Source organism: Oncorhynchus nerka, linkage group LG12 (assembly GCF_034236695.1).
Source record: "Oncorhynchus nerka isolate Pitt River linkage group LG12, Oner_Uvic_2.0, whole genome shotgun sequence".
In the NCBI taxonomy this organism is placed as follows: Eukaryota; Metazoa; Chordata; class Actinopteri; order Salmoniformes; family Salmonidae; genus Oncorhynchus; species Oncorhynchus nerka.
In genome coordinates, this window is record NC_088407.1 from 39,338,696 (window position 1) to 39,361,038 (window position 22,343).

Consider the following 22,343-nt stretch of genomic DNA (forward strand, 5'->3'; position numbering starts at 1 on the left):
TTAGAGAAAATATCTATGACCGTTAGCATGTAGCGGTTTCCTTCATTTTTATCTGCAAGGGCCTGCATGTCACATAGATCCGCCTGAAATTGGGACAATGGGTGTGTAGAAAAAACTATATTTCTAGGAAAATGTTTTCTCACGGGTTTATGTAGAGTGTGCGCATCTTGTTCGGATAGCCACTCAGTGACTTTAGCATCGCTTAACCTGTGACCTGTTTCTTCGGCTAAAGCGCGCTGTAAACGCTCCTTACCACCATAAGACCCCGGGTTAGAGGGATTATAATAAATGTTTTTCAAAATCTGCTCTGCCATCCTTCTTGCCTCTCTGAGGTACAATAATGTTAATGAGCCACTTTCAAATAACAACAACATTTCATTTTCATTTTTGGGATTTTTATTTTCATGAAAAAGGTATTACGTATACAGACAATCCCTAATTCGTTGCAGGATACATGCCCCCCCTTTCTCTATGATCGAATCATGTAAAACCTTGTATATTTGGGTTAGATTAACAGGTTTGTTTCGCTGAATTTTTACAACAGACACATCCGCTATAAAAGTATATAAACAACAAATATGATACATGGTACAATTAAAGGGTGTTTCAAACAAATAAAGTAAAATCTTAGACAAGGTTGTTTCTAGTTCTTCAGAATCACCACCAAGCCGGGTTACCATTTGTGTCCATTGTAGAACCTCGCCAGCATGGCGTACATGAGTCATGATTTGGTCCATTTTCAAAACACGCTCTACATTAGCCCCGCAATTGGGGGTTTTGTAGAACGAGACATTGTTCACTTTATTTTCAATAATTTGATGCATAACACTCGTAAGTTCTCTCAAAAGAAAAAATGTATTTATTCTATCTAACATCGTATACATATAGTTATCCATTGCTCTACATCTAAATAACAAAAATGTCACTCGGGCTCTTGGGGTTTATTGAGCCAGAAAGCCAACACATCCTCCACCAGGGTGTGTCGGATTTCTTTGAGTTTCTGGTGTATGTGAATTGCCTCCTTTAGCTCGTGTAGGAATGCTTCGGTTACCCCGTAAACTCTGGGGATAGACGGCACAAGGCCCATAGCCTCCAGGGCTCTGACCAGCGATTGTATAAACCGGCGGGACCAAAGTCTTTTCACCAGCGCCTCAAAATTGTTGAAGAAGTAGTATCTTGGGGGATCGTATAGGCAGGGGTGCCTTCGCTGGCTGGGGTGATTAATCTCACAACCGATGCATTTTTCTCGTATATATTCTCCAATCACCACGTCTAAAAGCGCGGCTACTGAGGCCTTGATTGTGTCAACAAAAATAGTACTGACCACCTCATCAAACACGTCCTCAGGTTGTGTACAGGTAGGGGGTGTCGAGGGTCTTGCCAGGGGGGAGTAGAATGGAGGGCTGCGAGGCATACAATCCTTAGTGTCGGGAGCCCAGGCCATTTCGGAGTTCGGGTATGCGTTAGGAATATCCATGGTCAATGCGTAGGTTAACCTCTTAAGTCGACCCTCTACTTTTTTGAACATTCTGTTAAAAATCGCGCAACATTTCAGCGCCCTGCTACTCATGCCAGGAATATAGTATATGCATTTGCTTAGTCTGTGTGGATAGAAAACACTCAGACGTTTAAAAAACTGGTTAAATCACTGCTGTGGCTTTACCAGAACGGCATTTACATCGAAAAGCACAGGAAAAACTGATCACTGAAAATGGGAAAATATATCCATGCGCTACTTGAACCCATTGATAAACGTGAACCACAATTAATTGACTGAGGTTGCAGTACCTACAGCTTCCACACGGTGTCTAGAGTCTTGTCATTTCCCTTCGAGTTTTTTCTTGGTCAAACACATGCAGGACACCATATCTCCTCCGGTCTAGGACCGGATATTTTCGTTGAGTTTCTAGCCGGACATTTTTCCAGACGGACAGCTAATGATCTTTACATCGCCTCCTGATGAATTTTATCGCTTATTAACGTTTACTAATACCTAAAGTTGCATTACAAACGTATTTCGAAGTGTTTTGTGAAAGTTTATCGTCGACTTTTTGAATTTTAAAAAATGACGTTACGTTTTGAAACAATGTTTTTTTTCGTTTATCACACAGTCTACATATAACGATATCTAGGCTTTATATGGACCGATTTAATCGAAATAAAGACCCAAATAGTGTTTATGGGACATCTAGGAGTGCCAACAAAGAAGATGGTGAAAGGTAATGAATGTTTTCTATTTTATTGTGCGGTTTGTGTAACGCCGAAATGCTAATTATTTTGTTTACGTCCCCTGTGGGTCTTTTGGGGTGTTGCATGCTATCAGATAATAGCTTCTCATGCTTTCGCCGAAAAGCATTTTAAAAATCTGACTTGTTGCCTGGATTCACAACGAGTGTAGCTTTAATTCGATACCCTGCATGTGTATTTTAATGAACTTTTGAGTTTTAACTAATACTATTAGCATTTAGCGTAGCGCATTTGCATTTCCAGAGCTCTAGTTGGGACGCAAGCGTCCCGAGTAGAAGCAACAGGTTAAGAACTTCAGGTTTTAAGAACCAGCCTTTTTATTCTTGAACCAACCCTCGGGGTATCTGGGCGGGGTTAACAACACAGCTTACCTCGCTTTCTTTGGGGGCTGCCTCTCCTGACGTTGTATCTTCTTGGGGCTGCTTTGAGTCGTAATCCTCAGGATTCGTATATATTATGCACTTCTTTATTCGTACAATGCTCTGGCGCTTTTGGCTCTGTACAAACAGAGCGTCCAACAGCTCCAACATTTGCAATTCCATTAAAGGCCAGCTTTTAAGGGGTATAAGCATTCGAAGCCGGAAATCCCCGTCCGAACCGCCAGCCCTGATGTTTTGGTTTCGGATTTCCGCGGTGCTGACGTAAAATTCCACGCACCCGCAAGGCCGTCCATTTATACGTTGTAATTTAACTCTGTGAAATACTCTTCCTGAGGTGTCCGGGGTACCTTCCCAACGGGTCTCGTAGCCTGTGAACAAGCTGTAACCCTTGGTGATACGGCTCAGTTCGGGACACAAAACCTGTCGAAAAACCGTCCAGTCTTCAACATCATAAGTCACGCCTAATTTCTGGTCGGTATATTCTTCTCCTTCGGCTAACGTATAGAGTTTCACGCTACAGGCCAAGTAATCAAACAGATGCCCCCAATGCTGTCCGTTAGACATCAACACTTCATCTTTCAGCGTCCTTGCGGGCGGTATCTGGGTTCTATACACGTTTAAAAACCGCTTTTTTGGTGCATCGTATATTGCGGCTGTATACTTTGCCCTTTCTCGATGTTTCAGACGCGGTCCTGCCTCCGAGGCTACAGTCATCACAGCTTTGCCACTGATTGCAAAATCCATGTTTAAAAAATAGGGTTTAAAATAGGGTTCTGGGTTTCGCAAGCCTTGTTCTGGACATTTATAATGCTGAGGCCCCAGCGCTATCTATAGCCCCAGACATTCCTGCTTCATAGATAACAACCATAAGGGAGATAAAACTGGGGGGTGGAGGGGGGCATGGGCCCCAAAAGTTCAAACACCCTCTAACACATGACCACACGAACAGGGGGGGCGGGGCGGGGGCACATATTCTGTACATGTCATCAGGTCATAAGGTCAGCAATCAATCAATTTTGACACATGCCGTATCCTATTACTCTCTCAGGTGTTAGATTACGAGCATTTTCAAGTGCAACGTTAATAACGTTGGTTTTGGAAAAGAGCTCAGAAATGTAACTATGATCCTATGAAGGTTATAGTGATGAACTTAGCCTTAAGATGCTTTTGGGAAACCAGGCCCTGGTGTCTATTGGAGAGCCACCCCCTTAAGCAGACCAGAACTGACAATGTTTTTCAGTGGTAAACGGTCTAAGTGAACTATCTTCATTTATCCACCATCTTTGCTGATAGCACCAACCACTAGCCTGCCAGTCCACAACTACCCACCCATTGAACACGGGCAGGCTCCAGCCCTTCCTTGCACTCCACTTGGAGGATAGCTCCCCAGAGGGCTGTAAGTCAAACAGATGGCCCCACCCACACTCTGTTTGCAGTGAATAGTTGCTATTTGCAGTGTACAATTATTTGGCCTGTCGGTTCTGTTATGTTCACTGCCAATGTGTCAGTCAAAGTGAGAGACTTTCCTTGGCTTTCTGACAAGCCAACTGACCATGGACTGCTAAATCATTCTGGCCCCTCCCCCCTGTGACACCTTCAACGAGTACTCAACACTAAGATGAAATTGAAGGTCAATTTGAAAGCACCTAAAAACTCACATGCTTTTTACTCTCCAACCTATTTCCTTGCCTTGACATGCCAATCACAAACCACCCTCTGTGGGGTTAGTAACAACATCCAGATTTTAGGGGAAATGGAAAGAGAATCTGTCTCTCTGACTCTGTAAAGCCAGTTGGGTTATCAGTACATTGCACCGACTGGAACAAACTTCTCTCCGGGAAGCAGCAGAAGGGTGGAGGTATATGTTTTATGATTAACGATTTATGATGTAACTGATAACATACAGGAACTCAAGTCCTTCTGTTCACCCGACCTAGAATATCTCACAATCAAATTCCGATCGTACTATTTCCCAAGATAATTTTCGTCAATAATAGCCACAGTGGTCTATATACCACATATCCTGAGATTACATTTATTGTAGCTGGGGATTTTAATAAAGCAAATTTGAGGAAAAGGCTCCCGAAATTCTATCAACATATTGATTGTTGTACTCGCGCTGCTAAAACTCTCCACCACAAAACTCTTGTTATACTACCTTCCAGAATACATATATGGCCCTCCCCTACCCTCCAATTGGCAAATTGGACCACAATTCCATCTTGCTCCTCCCCTCCTATAGGCAGACTCTCAAACAGGAAGCACCCGTGGTGAGGACTATTCAACACAGGTCTGACCAATCAGAATCCACGCTTCAAGATTGTTTTGAGCACACAGACTGGGATATACTCATATATCCCTCACTAGCTTTAAGCACCAGCTGTCAGAGCAGCTCACAGATCACTGCAGCTGTACATAGCCCACCTGTAAACAGCTCATCTGTAAACAACCCATCTATCTACCTCATCCCCATACTGTATTTATTTTTTATCTTGCTCCTTTGCACCACAGGATCTCTACTTGCACATTCATCTTCTGCACATCTACCATTCCAGTGTTTAAATTGCTATATTGTAATTACTTCGCCACTATGGCCTATTTATTGCCTTAACTCCCTTATCTTACCTCATTTGCACTCACTGTATATAGACTTTTTGTTTTATTTTTTTCTACTGTATTATTGACTGAATGTTTTGTTTATTCCATGTGTAACTCTGTGTTGTATGTGTCGAATTGCTATGTTTTATCTTGGCCAGGTTGCAGTTGCAAATGAGAACGTGTTCTCAACTAAATAAAGGTGAAATAAAAAAAATTAAAATACAAAAATGTTCAGAGTAGCTTCAGAAAATAATATTGTCTATGTGTCTATATTGTCTACGTGTCTATGCTAAGTCCTCCTGGGGATCTGCCTTTTTACTGAAGTGGCTGGGAAATTACTGACAACACAGCTCTTAGCTCCCTCAGTAGATGCCTACTGGAGAACTTATTTGTATTGCTTTTAATCTTTTTAAATTAATTTATCTTATTAACACTTTGTTCTAGCTAGCTATTTGTGTAGGTAGCTATCAAGTAAACGCAATGATCAGTAGGTGAATAAGTTTATCAGGATGTGCATAGAATATGTTGTACCCACTGTGACTATTAAAACCTACCCCAACCAGAAACTATGGATAGATGGGAACATTCACGCAAACTGAAAGTGCGAAGCACCGCATTTATCCAGGGCAAGAAGACTAGGAATATGGAAGAATACAAACAGTGTAGTTATTCCCTCCGCAAAGCAATCAAGCAGGCTAAACATCGGTATAGGGACAAAGTTGAGTCCCAGTTCAACAGCTCAGACAAGAGAAGTATGTGGCAGGGTCTGCAGACAGTCATGGATTATAAAAGGAAAACCAGCCACGTCTTGCTTCCGGACAGGGTGAACACCTTCTTCGCTCGCTTTGAGGATAATACACAGCTACTGACGCGACCCGCTATCAAGGACTGTGGGCTCTCCTTCTCTGTGGCCGACTTGAGTAAAACATTTCAGTGTGTTAACCCTACCAAGGCTGCAGGCCCAAATGGTATAGCTAGCCGCGTCCTCAGAGCATGCGCAGACCAGCTGGCTGGTGTGTTTGCAGATATATTCAATCTCTCCCTATCCCAGTCTGTTATCCCCACATGCTTCAAGATGACCACCATTGTCCCTATACCTTAGAAAGCAAAGGTAATTGAACTAAATGACTATCGCCCCGTAGCACTCACCTCTGTCATCATGAAGTGCTTTGAGAGACTAGACAAGGAGCATATCATATCCATATTACCTGCCACCCTAGACCCACTTCAATTTGCTTACCGCCCCAATAGATCCACAGATGATGCAATCGCCACCACACTGCACACTGCCATGTCCCATCTGGACAAGAGGCATACATACAGTTGAAGTCAGAAGTTTGCATACACCTTAGCCAAATACATTCAAACTCAGTTTTTCACAATTCCTGACATTTAATCCTAGTAAAAATTCCCTGTCTTAGGTCAGTTAGGATCACCACACTCAGAATAATAGTAGAGAACATCTTGGCCATGTTCAGTTATAATCTCCACCCGGCACAGCCAGAAGAGGACTTGCCACCCCTCAAAGCCTGGTTCCTCTCTAGGTTTTTTCCTAGGTTCTGGCCTTTAGGGAGTTTTTCCTAGCCACCGTGCCTCTACACCTGCATTGCTTCCTGATTGGGGTTTTAGGCTGGGTTTCTGTACAGCACTTTGTGACATCAGGTGATGTAAGAAGGGCTTTATAAATACATTTCATTGAAATTTGATTGATATAGAGAATGATTTATTTCAGCTATTATTGCTTTCATCACATTCCCAGTGGGTCAGAAGTTCACACACTCAATTAGTATTTGGTTGCATTGCCTTTAAATTGTTTAACTTGGGTCATCGTTTCAGGTAGCCTTCCACAAGCTTCCCACAATACGTTGGGAAACTTCCTGACAGAGCTGGTGTAACTGAGTCAGGTTTGTAGGCCTCCTTGCTCACACACGCTTTTTCAGTTCTGCCCACCAATTTTCTATAGGATTGAGGTCAGTGCTTTGTGATGGCCACTCCAATATCTTGACTTTGTTGTCCTTTAGCCATTTTCCCACAATTTTGGAAGTATGTTTGGGGTCATTGTCCATTTGGAAGACACATTTGCGACTAAGCTTAAACTTCCTGACTGATGTTTTGAGATGTTACTTCAATATATCCACATAATTTTCCTTTCTCATGATGCCTTCTATTTTGTGAAGAGCACCAGTCCCTCCTGCAGCAAAGCACCCCCGAAACATGATGCTGCCACCACCGTACTTCACGGTTGAGATTGTGTTCTTCGGCTTACAAGCCTCCCTCTTTTTCCTCCAAACATAACAATGGTCATTATGGCCAAAATGTTCTATTTTTATATTTAGTTATATTTTTGTTTCATCAGACCAGAGGACATTTCCCCAAAAAGTACAATATTTGTCCCCATGTGCAGATGCAAACCGTAGAATGGCTTTTTTAATAGCGGTTATGGAACAGTGGCTTCTTCCTTGCTGAGCGGCCTTTCAGGTTATGTCGAAATTGGACTCATTTTACTGTGGATATAGATACTTTTGTTTGTACAGTTGAACATGGCACCTTCAGGCGTGTTTTCTGAGGTCTTGGCTGAATTCTTTTGATTTTCCCATGATGTCAAGCAAAGAGGCACTGAGTTTGAAGGTAGGCCTTGAAATTCATCCACAGGTACACCTCCAATTGACTCAAATGATGTCAAATTGCCTATCAGAAACTTCTAAAGCCATTGCGTCATTTTCTGGAATTTTCCAAGCTGTTTAAAGAAACAGTCAAACTTCTGACCCATTGGAATTGTGATGCAGTGAAATAAAGTGAAATAATTTTTCTGTGAACAATTGTTGGAAAATTACTTGTCATGCAAAAAGTAGTGATCCTAACCGATTTGCCAAAACTATAATTTGTTCACAAGAAATTTATGGAGTGGTTGAAAAATGAGTTTTAATGACTCCAACCTAAGTGTCTGTAAACTTAGAGCAGGATTACTATTGCAACAACACATCATCAGTAGGGTAAAACTAACCTGTCTCACGACGGTCTATGCAGTATTCGTAATCCATTCCTTACTTAGATTTACGTGTATTTTGGGTATATGTCCTGAAAATGTTAGATATTACTTGTTAGATATTACCGCACTGTCGGAAGTAGAATCACTAGCATTTCGCTACACCCTCAATAACATCTGCTAAACACGTGTATGTGTTCAATACATTTGATTTGATTTGATTAATCACGAGCGCACAACCCTCATACCTCTTACTCATTGTTAAGTGCAAAGTACATGGTGTGCCCATACTGCCCTATGAATGCATGCCAACAGAGGGAACCCTGGGAAATGTAGGCCAACAAGAAGAAACCCAGTGTCAAATGAGGAAATCATGGGAAATTTAGGCCACAGACAGAACACAGGGTCAAAAGATGGTACCATAGGAAATGTAGGCCAACAGGGAAAAAAGACGGCACCAAGGGAAATTTAGACCAACAGAGGAAACCCAGGGCCAAAAGCGGGCACCAGGGGGAATGTAGGCAAACAGAGGGATCCCAGAAGTCCAGCAGGCTCTCAGAGACTGGGTTTGTACTGCTTCTAACATGCTGACCACACATACATGTTATTCAAACATTGCACCCACACTACTCACTCACCTCAACGCGCTGCAGAGTCCGGCCTCTTCCATCTATTCATTGTTTTTTAAGAGCATTTACCCACGTCCCATCTCCTCATTGGTGTTTAGGAGCATATACCCACATGGGTGAATGAAAGATGAACTGACATCCACACTCCAGTCGGTTGTAGTAATGCACCGTAAAGTTGGTTGCTAACCACCATATAAAGTCCAAATAAGTAAAAAATAAGCCAGAGGAAGGAGGAGAGATGACGAGAAAGGAATTTGGTTTACCGATTTATCTGTGGATTAATTGTCAGAGTAGAGGACCTTGTGCATTTCAGGTAAAATAACAACACAATGTTTATATCCCAGGACAAATTAGCTAGCAACAGCAAGCTAGCTAGCTTTTCAACCTGTCACCAAATTAATATCATTTGTTCCGAGGTTTTGATATTTCAACTTGCGTGTCGTGATCGTGTCTGTTGTGGGGGTACAAAATATACATGCGCACTCAGGCACATGCACGTGTCTGGTTTGGTCAGCATGTAAGTGGCGGCAACAGCTTGGCCACAATCATTTATGTGGTCCTCCCTCATTCTCTCCATCCAGAGGAGATTTCCCCTGTTGCGCGTTTGCACTCAGAATTCTCTGCGCCGGCGACACTAATTTTTACAAATGTGTCTTGGGAGATTGCCCATTGCAGAGCACACACACACAGAGACATACACACACCCTTGAGCACACACACCCTAGTGGGTTTCGGATGCCTTCTGTCAGCTTTCCATTCCGCATGTCCTCCTGGGTGACAGAGTTCAATCTACGGCATGGGGAGAGTATTTGAGAGCCAATTGGGCGCTGTTCTGTTTGTGTGTGTGTATGTGTATGTGCGTGTGTACGTGTATGTGAGTATGTATGTGTGTGTCAGAGGCCCTAATCAGTTCAGGAGTAATTTACTAATCCTCTGGTGTGACACAAATAGTGGCTAACAGATCTCTGTCAGGTTTCGAGTGGTGAACCTCCTGCTTTTTCTGTGCTCTAACTCTACTGTTCTCTATGTCTCACATCAACATAGGAGATTAGCAACCTTTGCACTCAATGTTCACGATGGAGTGGAAACACCTAGCTATTCTTTTCACTCTTCTTCTATTGGCCTGTTCATGTGCAATATGATGGTCTGAATCTGATTGTGAGCTGCATGTCTATGTGAACCTGATCTACACTATAACTGTGGTGAAAACAAAGCAAAACCCTGGTCCAAATGATTACTGGTACTTGCCAAAGACACGGGACACTGAATTCATACTGTATATGTAATGTACAGATTATTTATGTAATGTATTACAATCTCTCCTCTGCAGGTGGTAGACCTGTACTGGGGGGTGGACCCAGAGGAGTGGGACAGTCCGGACCTGCAGCGTCTGAGGATGAAGCTACTAGAGGAGTGCCTCCAGACCTCTGCAGGTCCATGTTTTGTTGTGGGTATAATAAGCATGTTATAAGCCTTATAAGCCATCATATAACAGGACTGTCCATTACACCCTGCTGAGAATTGAATTGTACTATTGTCGTGACGTGACATTAATGTGATTGTCACGCCCTGGTCGAAGTATTTTGTATTTATCTTCATGTATTGGGTCAGGCCAGGGTGTGGCATGGGGTTTTTGTATTGTGGTGTGTTTGTCTTGGGGTTTTGGTGGTGGTATTGGGATTGTAGCTTAGTGGGTTATCTAGCAAAGTCTATGGCTGTCTGGAGTGGTTCTCAATCAGAGGCAGGTGTTTATCGTTGTCTCTGATTGGGAACCATATTTAGGCAGCCATATTCTTTGAGTTTGTCGTGGGTGATTGTCCTTAGTGTCTTTGTTCCTGTCGCTGTGTTAGTTGACACAAGTATAGGCTGTTTCGGTTTTTGTTACGTTTATTGTTTTGTAGTGTTTTGTAGTGTTTTGTATTGATTCGTGTTACGTTTGTTTGATTAAACATGGATCGCAATCTACACGCTGCGTTTTGGTCCGACTCTCCTTCACCACACCTAGAAAACCGTTACAGTGATGACTGTTATTTATCGAATAATTACCTACTATGTTTAATTGTTATTAGATTAAATTAATCATGTAGCAATTAACTCATTAGGAATTTGTGGCACAACGGGAGAAGTTATTTAACGAGTTACCATCTCCCGAATTAACTCAAGAATATATGCAGCTGAAGTCGGAACTTTACATAAACCTTAGCCAAATACATTTAAACTCGGTTTTTCACAATTCCTGACATTTAATCCTAGAAAAAATTCCCTGTCTTAGGTCAGTTAGATTCACCACTTTATTTTAAGAATGTATAATGTCAGAATAATAGTAAAGGGAATCATTTATTTCAGCTTTTATTTCACATCCCTAGTGGGTCAGAAGGTTACATACACTCAATTAGTATTTGGTAGCATTGCTTTTAAATTGTTTAACTTGGGTCAAACGTTTCAGGTAGCCTTCCACAAGCTTCCCCCAATATGCTGGGTGAATTTTGGCCCATTCCTCCTGATAGAGCTGGTGTAACCGAGTCAGGTTTGTAGGCCTCCTCACTTGCACATGCTTTTTCAGTTCTGCCCACAAATGTTCTATAGGATTGAGGTCAGGGCTTTGTGATGGCAACTCCAATACCTTGACTTTGTTATCCTTAAGCCATTTTGTCACAACTTTGGAAATATGCTTGGGGTCATTGTCCATTTGGAAGACCCATTTGCGACCCAGCTTTAACTTCCTGACTGATGTCTTGGGGTGTTGCTTCAATAAATCCACGTAATCTTCCACATAATTTCCCTCATGATGCCATCTATTTTGTGAAGAGCACCAGTCCCTCCTGCAGCAAAGCAAACCCACACATGATGCTGCCACCCCGTGCATCATGGTTGGGATGGTGTTCTTCGGCTTGCAAGCCCCCCCCCCCCTTTTCCTCCAAACATAACGATGGTCATTATGGCCAAACAGTTATATTTTTGTTTCATCAGACCAGAGGACATTTCTCCAAAAAGTACGATCTTTGTCCCCATGTGCAGTTGCAAACCGTTGTATGGCTTTTTTATGGCGGTTTTGGAGCAGTGGCTTCTTCCTTGCTGAGCGGCCTTTCAGGTTATGTGAATATAGGACTGGTTTTACTGTGGATATGGATACTTTTGTACCTGTTTATCCCAGCATCTTCACAAGGTCCTTTGCTGTTGTTCTCGGATTGATTTGCTCTTTTTGCACCAAAGTACGTTCATCTCTAGGAGACAGAACGCGTCTCCTTCCTGAGCGGTATGACGGCTGCGTGGTCCAATGGTATTTATACTTGCGTACTATTGTTTGTACAGTTGAACGTGGTACCTTCAGGCATTTGGAAATTGCTCCCAAGGATGAACCAGACCTGTGGAGGTCTGCAATTTTTTTTCTGAGGTCTTGGCTTATTTCTTTTGATTTTCCCATGAAAATCCCACGCAAAGAGGCACTGAGTTTGAAGGTAGGCCTTGAAATACATCCACAGATTCACCTCCAATTGACTCAAATGATGTCAAGTTGCCTATTAGAAGCTTCTAAAGCCATGACATAATTTTGGGGAATTTTCCAAGCTGTTTAAAGGCAGTCAACTTAGTGCATGTAAACTTCTGACCCACTGGAATTGTGATACAGTGAATAATAAGTGAAATAATATGTCTGGAAACAATTGTTGGAAAAATTACTTGTGTCATGCACATAGTAGATGTCCTAATCGACTTGCCAAAACTATAGTTTGTTAACAAGAAATTTGTGGAGTGGTTGGAAAACGAGTTTTAATGACTCCAATCTAAGTGTATGTAAACTTCCAACTTCAACAGTAAATGTGAGTAAGTCATTTTGATGGGAGGGATGAGATTGTAATTAGGGTCAAAGATCAGAGAGAGAGAGAGGTGGTAGGATAGTGGACAGGGGCCTTGCCCCAGCGGCTCTTTCTGTCTACCTTTTTACCCCTTCTATTTTAATTTACATATCTCATATCTTCATCTCTCTGCCTCTACAACCACTCTGTCTCTATCCTTTTCCCCTTTCCCTCATCTTTCTCTCTCTCTTTCTGTTCTCTCTATTTCTCTCTCTCCATCTCCTTGCCCCTCTACATCTCTCTATCACTTCATCTCTGCTTTCTTCCGTCTTCCCCTCCCTCTCTCTGTTTGATATGTTTCCCTCTGCCCCCTCTCAAATTATAATAGCCACCAAGGTAAGGGGTTGAGATGATGCTTTTACCAGAGATGAGTCTCTTCTTCAGAAATGAAAAGTCCTGTGTGGCTCTCTGCATGCATTAATATGCGAGCAGTCGCATCCGCACTTCGGTCTGCACTTCGGTCTGCAGGTAGTATAACTTTTCATTACATTTCATTATAGTACAACGGTTTGATTTGTCTAATCTTAGCAATTTCTTCTTAGCTAGCTACATAGCCGTCTTTGTATCAAAGATAATTGCGTAATTATCGTATTTCGTCGTCCTAACGTATCTGCCCAGTAGCTAGCCAGCTAACTAACGCCCACCGTCTACATAGCTAGCTACATAGCCGTCTCTGTATCAAAGATAATTGTGTAGATAATTGTGTAGTCTAGAGCGATTTTCTAGGTTACCTAGCCAGCTATTGTCGTTCTTTTAACGCAACGTAACGTAATCAACACTGCTAGCTAGCTAGCCAGCTAGCCCCTGAATCAACAACGCAGCCAGCTATTTGTCGTCCTTAACGTAGGAGACACAGCTAGCTAGCCAACAGCTAGCCAACGTCTACCGATTAGAACTCAACAACCCGGTCGCATTCCGCCTCGCTCCACAGGTAGTATCACATTTTCATTTCATTACAGTACAACGGTTTGATTTGTTTGATCATAGCTAGCTACATAGCCGTCTCTGTATCAAAGATAATTGTGTAGTCTAAAGCGATTTTCTAGGTTACCTAGCCAGCTATTGTCGTTCTTTTAACGCAACGTAACGTAATCAACACTACTAGCTAGCCAGCTAGCCCCCGAATCAACAACGCAGCCACTGCCAGCTAGCCTACTTCAGCAGTACTGTATCATTTTTAATCATTTTAGTCAATAAGATTCTTGCTACGTAAGCTCAACTTTCTGAACATTCGAGACGTGTAGTCCACTTGTCATTCCAATCTCCTTTGCATTAGCGTAGCCTCTTCTGTAGCCTGTCAACTATGTGTCTGTCTATCCCTGTTCTCTCCTCTCTGCACAGACCATACAAACGCTCCACACCGCGTGGCCGCGGCCACCCTAATCTGGTGGTCCCAGCGCGCACGACCCACGTGGAGTTCCAGGTCTCCGGTAGCCTCTGGAACTGCCGATCTACAGCCAACAAGGCAGAGTTCATCTCAGCCTATGCCTCCCTCCAGTCCCTCGACTTCTTGGCACTGACGGAAACATGGATCACCACAGATAACACTGCTACTCCTACTGCTCTCTCTTCGTCCGCCCACGTGTTCTCGCACACCCGAGAGCTTCTGGTCAGCGGGGTGGTGGCACCGGGATCCTCATCTCTCCCAAGTGGTCATTCTCTCTTTCTCCCCTTACCCATCTGTCTATCGCCTCCTTTGAATTCCATGCTGTCACAGTTACCAGCCCTTTCAAGCTTAACATCCTTATCATTTATCGCCCTCCAGGTTCCGTCGGAGAGTTCATCAATGAGCTTGATGCCTTGATAAGCTCCTTTCCTGAGGACGGCTCACCTCTCACAGTTCTGGGCGACTTTAACCTCCCCACGTCTACCTTTGACTCATTCCTCTCTGCCTCCTTCTTTCCACTCCTCTCCTCTTTTGACCTCTCCCTCTCACCTTCCCCCTACTCACAAGGCAGGCAATACGCTCGACCTCATCTTTACTAGATGCTGTTCTTCCACTAACCTCATTGCAACTCCCCTCCAAGTCTCCGACCACTACCTTGTATCCTTTTCCCTCTCGCTCTCATCCAACACTTCCCACACTGGCCCTACTCGGATGGTATCGCGCCGTCCCAACCTTCGCTCTCTCTCCCCCGCTACTCTCTCCTCTTCCATCCTATCATCTCTTCCCTCTGCTCAAACCTTCTCCAACCTATCTCCTGATTCTGCCTCCTCAACCCTCCTCTCCTCCCTTTCTGCATCCTTTGACTCTCTATGTCCCCTATCCTCCAGGCCGGCTCGGTCCTCCCCTCCCGCTCCGTGGCTCGACGACTCATTGCGAGCTCACAGAACAGGGCTCCGGGCAGCCGAGCGGAAATGGAGGAAAACTCGCCTCCTGCGGACCTGACATCCTTTCACTCACTCCTCTCTACATTTTCCTCTTCTCTCTCTGCTGCTAAAGCCACTTTCTACCACTCTAAATTCCAAGCATCTGCCTCTAACCCTAGGAAGCTCTTTGCAACCTTCTCCTCCCTCCTGAATCCTCCTCCCCCTCCCCCTCCTCCCTCTCTGCAGATGACTTCGTCAACCATTTTGAAAAGAAGGTCGACGACATCCGATCCTCGTTTGCTAAGTCAAACGACACCGCTGGTTCTGCTCACACTGCCCTACCCTGTGCTCTGACCTCTTTCTCCCTCTCTCTCCAGATGAAATCTCGCGTCTTGTGACGGCCGGCCGCCCAACAACCTGCCCGCTTGACCCTATCCCCTCCTCTCTTCTCCAGACCATTTCCGGAGACCTTCTCCCTTACCTCACCTCGCTCATCAACTCATCCCTGACCGCTGGCTACGTCCCTTCCGTCTTCAAGAGAGCGAGAGTTGCACCCCCTTCTGAAAAAACCTACACTCGATCCCTCCGATGTCAACAACTACAGACCAGTATCCCTTCTTTCTTTTCTCTCAAACTCTTGAACGTGCCGTCCTTGGCCAGCTCTCCCGCTATCTCTCTCAGAATGACCTTCTTGATCCAAATCAGTCAGGTTTCAAGACTAGTCATTCAACTGAGACTGCTCTTCTCTGTATCACGGAGGCGCTCCGCACTGCTAAAGCTAACTCTCTCTCCTCTGCTCTCATCCTTCTAGACCTATCGGCTGCCTTCGATACTGTGAACCATCAGATCCTCCTCTCCACCCTCTCCGAGTTGGGCATCTCCGGCGCGGCCCACGCTTGATTGCGTCCTACCTGACAGGTCGCTCCTACCAGGTGGCGTGGCGAGAATCCGTCTCCACACCACGTGCTCTCACCACTGGTGTCCCCCAGGGCTCTGTTCTAGGCCCTCTCCTATTCTCGCTATACACCAAGTCACTTGGCTCTGTCATAACCTCACATGGTCTCTCCTATCATTGCTATGCAGACGACACACAATTAATCTTCTCCTTTCCCCTTCTGATGACCAGGTGGCGAATCGCATCTCTGCATGTCTGGCAGACATATCAGTGTGGATGACGGATCACCACCTCAAGCTGAACCTCGGCAAGACGGAGCTGCTCTTCCTCCCGGGAAGGACTGCCCGTTCCATGATCTCGCCATCACGGTTGACAACTCCACTGTGTCCTCCTCCCAGAGCGCTAAGAACCTTGGCGTGATCCTGGACAACACCCTGTCGTTCTCAACTAACATCAAGGCGGTGGCCCGTTCCTGTAGGTTCATGCTCTACAACATCCGCAGAGTACGACCCTGCCTCACACAGGAAGCGGCGCAGGTCCTAATCCAGGCACTTGTCATCTCCCGTCTGGATTACTGCAACTCGCTGTTGGCTGGGCTCCCTGCCTGTGCCATTAAACCCCTACAACTCATCCAGAACACCGCAGCCCGTCTGGTGTTCAACCTTCCCAAGTTCTCTCACGTCACCCCGCTCCTCCGCTCTCTCCACTGGCTTCCAGTTGAAGCTCGCATCCGCTACAAGACCATGGTGCTTGCCTATGGAGCTGTGAGGGGAACGGCACCTCAGTACCTCCAGGCTCTGATCAGGCCCTACACCCAAACAAGGGCACTGCGTTCATCCACCTCTGGCCTGCTCGCCTCCCTACCACTGAGGAAGTACAGTTCCCGCTCAGCCCAGTCAAAACTGTTCGCTGCTCTGGCCCCCCAATGGTGGAACAAACTCCCTCACGACGCCAGGACAGCGGAGTCAATCACCACCTTCCGGAGACACCTGAAACCCCACCTCTTTAAGGAATACCTAGGATAGGATAAAGTAATCCCCCCCCCCTTAAAAGATTTAGATGCACTATTGTAAAGTGGCTGCTCCACTGGATGTCATAAGGTGAATGCACCAAATTGTAAGTCGCTCTGGATAAGAGCGTCTGCTAAATGACTTAAATGTAAAATGTAAATGTAAATATCAACCCAGGAGGATCTGTTTAACCACTTTATCCCTGGCTGAACCTGACCAATAACAGACACACACACTCATGAATACACACAGTGGAGTTTATGCACACACGGAAACACACACATGTGCATGCGCATGCATGCATGCACACATACGCACACGAGGTCAGACACACACATAGCATCCCTAGGAAGCCCAGTCATAAGATAAGGAGTGTGTGGGTGGAAGGGAATATAAAAAGGCCTCTCTGCATGTGCTTGGAGAGGGGGCTCTGTATGTGCTGGAGAGGAGGCCTTTAATCAGAGGATAGAATAGATACACAGCTCACACACACATACTTTTGACAGCTTGCCCTGTGGATGTGCTATTGCAATCACCCGACTTTTAGTGAAAATTACAGTTATTTCTTAGCTCTGGTTTTTCCCGGGTGGCTCAATAACTGTGTTGAGAGGCAAAACTTCTTGGCTTGAAGAAGTACTGTGTACACATAAAGCACTCACACACACACCAGCAGTGTATAACACACACATACACACACACAAACACACACACACATACACACATACACACACACACACGCATGCACCTACACGCAATCTGCCTCTCTGCAGTTTAATTTTTTAGGATGTATTAGAACCCTCTCTCAGTTAACGGTTTATCATCACGAGTGGGAATACCAATTTAGATCAGTGTGTCTACTCTAAGGACCCAGCCCTGCCCTAGCTTCTACTTTCACATAGAGGGAGAGATACATTTATAGATATGAAAGCTTGACAGATGTTGTCCCTTGGTTCTTGTGATAATGTTGCCGAGAGCCATATTTTCCATTTTCTGAAGTGACAGACTGATACACTTTCTTTGATCAGTGGCAGACGTGTAGTCAGAGAGGAAGTTGACAGTTCTGGTTTGTGTTTGTCGACCAAGAATGAAGGGTTTTGGGTGGATTCTCCTTATGTTTACTTTGAGTCAGATAAGTGAAAAGCTGATGACCTAAAAACTGCTAGATGAGTGGAGTTCGAGAATAGAATATGTTGTGTTGACTGTATTTTGGGATAGAGTAAGTACACATGTTATTATGCAGGAGCTCACGCTAATACACAACTCTATACACACACGATCTACCTGACACACACACAGACACACTAACAGACACACACAAACACACTTTCTTTCTCACTCACACAAACTGAGGTGTCCAAATCCCGCCACAAAAGGAAAACCAGAACAGACACATCTAACCCTCCACTGTCTCCCAGCTCCATGACTCACAGATCCACGCCCCACCTCCTTCCCCAGTCTTTCCCACTGCCTCCCTCCCAGGCTGAGCTGTGGTGTCCCCCAGTGTCCCTGTTAGCCAGCACAGCCCCGGAGGTCTCCCTCCTGCCTGTCCACATGGCGGTGGGAGTCACTTCAAAGCCTGTACTCTAACTGTCACTGCACTGTCACGGCTCAGAGGAGGGATGATGGAATTGGGGGATGCATAGAGAGGAAAGAAAGGGGGGATGGGGATACTTGAAGGATGTTACAGAGGCTCATTGGTGACATGGTTGAGAGAGAGAGAGAGAGAGAGAGAGAGAGAGAGAGAGAGAGAGAGAGAGAGACTTTTGACTTTCTTTACTAAAACTTTCTCATTTCATTTTTTAAAAACTCACCCACACCTTAAAAATAAAACACCAAAATATATCCTGTACTGCATTCATGTACCATACTCACCTTTCCATGTACCACATGATACAAAACAACATCACAATACCCAAAACAACTCACCACTTCTACAACCGTATATCCAAAACATCCTCCCCAGCTATACAGACAGTCCCCCCAACACACCATTTCTCCTGAAACATCTCCACACTTTTTATCATTCTATAGTACTCAAACTAAACCCTAAGGCGCACAGAGACCATCCCATTTAACAATTGTAAAGGGTCTGTTATCCCCCCACCTTTGACCCTGTTCCTCCTCGTTAGCCAAATAGCCAACTTCGCCTGAGCAAACAGAAAATTCAACCAAACACATTTGGCCTTCTCTTTAATCGAATACCTGTATCCCATTATAAACATCCCAACAGTAAAAACCACCCCCAACCTCTCACACAGACATTCCAAAAGAGACATTAATGGCATTAACCTGGTGCACACAGAAAACACATGAATCACAGTTTCTTTCATTACACAGAAAGGACACCCCTGCCCGATTTCCGGTTCAACCCGTGCCAACCAGCTGTTTAGTGGCCAGGGCTCCATGAAGAACCCTCCACTGAAGGTCCCCGAATACTGTTCTTTCGGGTCTTTCATATTGCTAATTTTGCTGCCACTAACACAAAATTAAGCAACACAACTACACCCGTTTGACTAAACCTGTACTTTGGCCCAAATATATACAGTTGGGAAGAGAAAACCTCTCCCAATGCTGAGAACCAATTAGTGATCAGGTCAATCATCCCAACCAACCTGGGACACTGTAAAAACAAATGTGTCAGAGTTTCAGACTGCACAGAATGGACACCCCTCCCCAACAGTAGGATCCAGGTGTACCAGATATATTGGTGGCTATAGCTCAATGTATTATCCTCCATTGGAGGTCAGCCGTCCTCTTATCAATAGGCAGTTTGTATAATAATCGCCAACAGCCTTTTGGGGAGGCACCTGGACCAAGCACACCTGCCCACCTGCCCACCTTGCCAATTTTACCCCTTCCAGGGAAGAGGCATGGGAGACCTTTACACATATTCTGTACATGGCCTTCTTTCCCACCTCCTTGAACTCCCCCAGCTCCGGGGTATCGAAAGCAGCATCCCCACATCCTCCTCGAATGCTCCCGCTGCAGGACTAACAATCAGTGCAGGGAACACATAATCCAGACCCTCCTTCCACCGATCAGAATTGGAAGTATCAGTCGCATACTGCAGATGAAGCACTGGCAAGGAGTCACAGACCTCAGCAACGACCTTCCTCAGTAGGCGAGATGATCGGATCCCGGGCTTTCTCCCAGCTCCTCCAACGATCTATTCCTGTTCCGCATCAGATGACCCAGCTTGGTACACCCCACACCTAATGGGCATGAACGTAGGCTAGCTGAACCCACAACACAGGACTGGATGGCAGTGTTGTGAAAAACGGGCTCTTCAAAAAGCCACATCCCTGGTGACGTGCAGGCCTTACGGGACTTGACAAGAACTCTCCAAGCCTGCATAACAGACTCATAAAATGGCAAATCACCCCCCTCCAGCTTTAAAAGGTGCTTGTCTGTGCTGCTTGAAGCCGGAAAGCCATGATCCTAGAGGAAATGTCCACCAGGCCTTGCCCACACTCGTGCAGTGGCAGGTACAGGGCTGCAGCTTTAATCCAGTGTTGTCCAGACCAGAAGAAACTGGTGTTTGGTATTTTAACTTCTCTAGGGTAGGGGGCAGCATTCAGAATTTTGGATGAAAAGCATGCCCAAATTAAACTGCCTGCTAATCGGGCCCAGAAGATATTATATGCATATAACTGGTAGATTTGGATAGAAAACACTATAAAATTTCAAAAACTGTTAAAATAGTATCTGTGAGTATAACAGAACTGATTTGGCAGGCGAAAACCTGAGAAAAATCTATTCAGGAAGTAGTTTTTTGTGTGTAGTTTTCTATTCAATGCCATGACAGTATCCATTGACCTAGGACCCAAATTGCATCTCCTATGCCTTCCACTAGATATCAACAATCTTTAGAAATTGTTTCAGGCTTGTATTCTGAAAAATGAGGAAATAAGATTAATCTGAATGAGTGGACCCTGCAGTGTCACAGAGCTTTTTCATGCGTGCGACCAGAGAGAGTGCCTTTCTTGTTTACCTTTTATATTGACAAGGTTATTGTCCGGTTGAAATATTATAGATAATTTCGGCTAAAACAACCTGAGGATTTAATATAAACATCGTTTGACATGTTTCTATGAACTTTACGGATACAATTAGGATTTTGTCTGGCTGTTTTGACTGTTGTGGATTACTGAAGAAAATGCACAAACAAAACGGAGGTTTTTGGATATAAAGAGACTTTATTGAACAAAAGGAACATTTATTGTGTAAATGAATGTCTTCTGAGTGCACCCAAATGAAGATCATCAAAGGTGTAGGTGATTAATTTAATCTCTCTTTCTGACTTGTGTAACTCTTCTACTTGGCTGGTTACTGTTTGTAATGATTTGTCTGCTGGGCTATGTTCTCAAATAATTGTAAGGTATGGTTTCGCCGTAAAGCATTTTTGAAATCTGACATTGTGGTTGGATTCACAAGAAGTTAATCTTTAAACCTATGTAAAATACTTGTATGTTTTCAAGGGGGGGCTAGGCTCCCAGGTAGTGGAGGAGATGCCCACTACGAGTAACGGGGTTCAGGTGGGGCTAGTTTTCTAGGTAGTGGAGGAGATGCCTGGTAGGAGTGATGGGGTGCAAGTGGGGAGTGTTGAAAGGGATGTGGTAGAGGGGAATCAGGGGTTTGTGGCCTCAGTTGAGGAGGAGCAGGAGAAGGATATGGATATCTCTTTTGATATGATAGCAGCTTGTGAGACTCAATTTACGATCTAGAGGAGGTAAATGGGTTTCTTGATCAAATTTTGGGGAAATCTGTCAAATTGGCAGATTATTTTGATGTTGATACGTTTGTGAGGTCAGCTGTGATGTTACAGAAGATGGTGGTGTTAGATCAGCTGAGTGAGAAGAAGAGCTTTTGCTTGAGGAAATGTGTTACTGCTGTTGCAGCAGCTAAGGGTGGTGGGAAACATGGTCAGGTTAAGAGAAAAATAAAACAATGATGATGATCATGCTTCATAGGGTGTCTTTTTTCTCTTTGTTTTCTCTGTGGTTTCTTCTGCTTTCCTTTCTCTTTTCTATACGGAGGTACTAAGGGTAGGTTCTCTCAATATTAATGGGGGAAGGGACAGGAATAAGAGGGCTTGGGTATTAGAAGTAATAAAACAAAAAAGGCTTAATGTAGTTTTCCTACAGGAGACACATGAGGAAAATGAGGTTGACTGGGGTGGCAATCTTGTTTTCCTCAGGCTTAGGGGGGACTGTGGTATCTACAACAAAGATTGTCAAGGGACGGGTTTTATTGGTCAAGGCGGATGTTATGTTTTTAAAATTATTTTTTATGTTTATGCTCCTAATGAGGGTACAGAACATATTGTTGGTTTTGATAAAATAAAGGAAACCTTAAGACAGTGTGACCAAGAGGGGTGTATGGTTTTAGGGGGGGGACTGGAACTATTTAGTGGATTTTACTGTTGATCGCACCA

General features: G+C 44.4%; 1 protein-coding gene across 1 annotated transcript in view; it reads left to right on the forward strand.

Annotated features, from left to right (window-relative positions):
- The window catches only part of LOC115138212 (NACHT and WD repeat domain-containing protein 2-like), a 108,034-nt gene that overhangs the window by 49,704 nt on the left and 35,987 nt on the right, over window positions 1-22,343 (forward strand). The window contains exon 4 of the mRNA XM_065025563.1: window positions 10,171-10,287. Coding sequence (XP_064881635.1) covers window positions 10,171-10,287 — 117 coding nt within the window. The remainder of the gene's footprint in view (window positions 1-10,170; window positions 10,288-22,343) is intronic.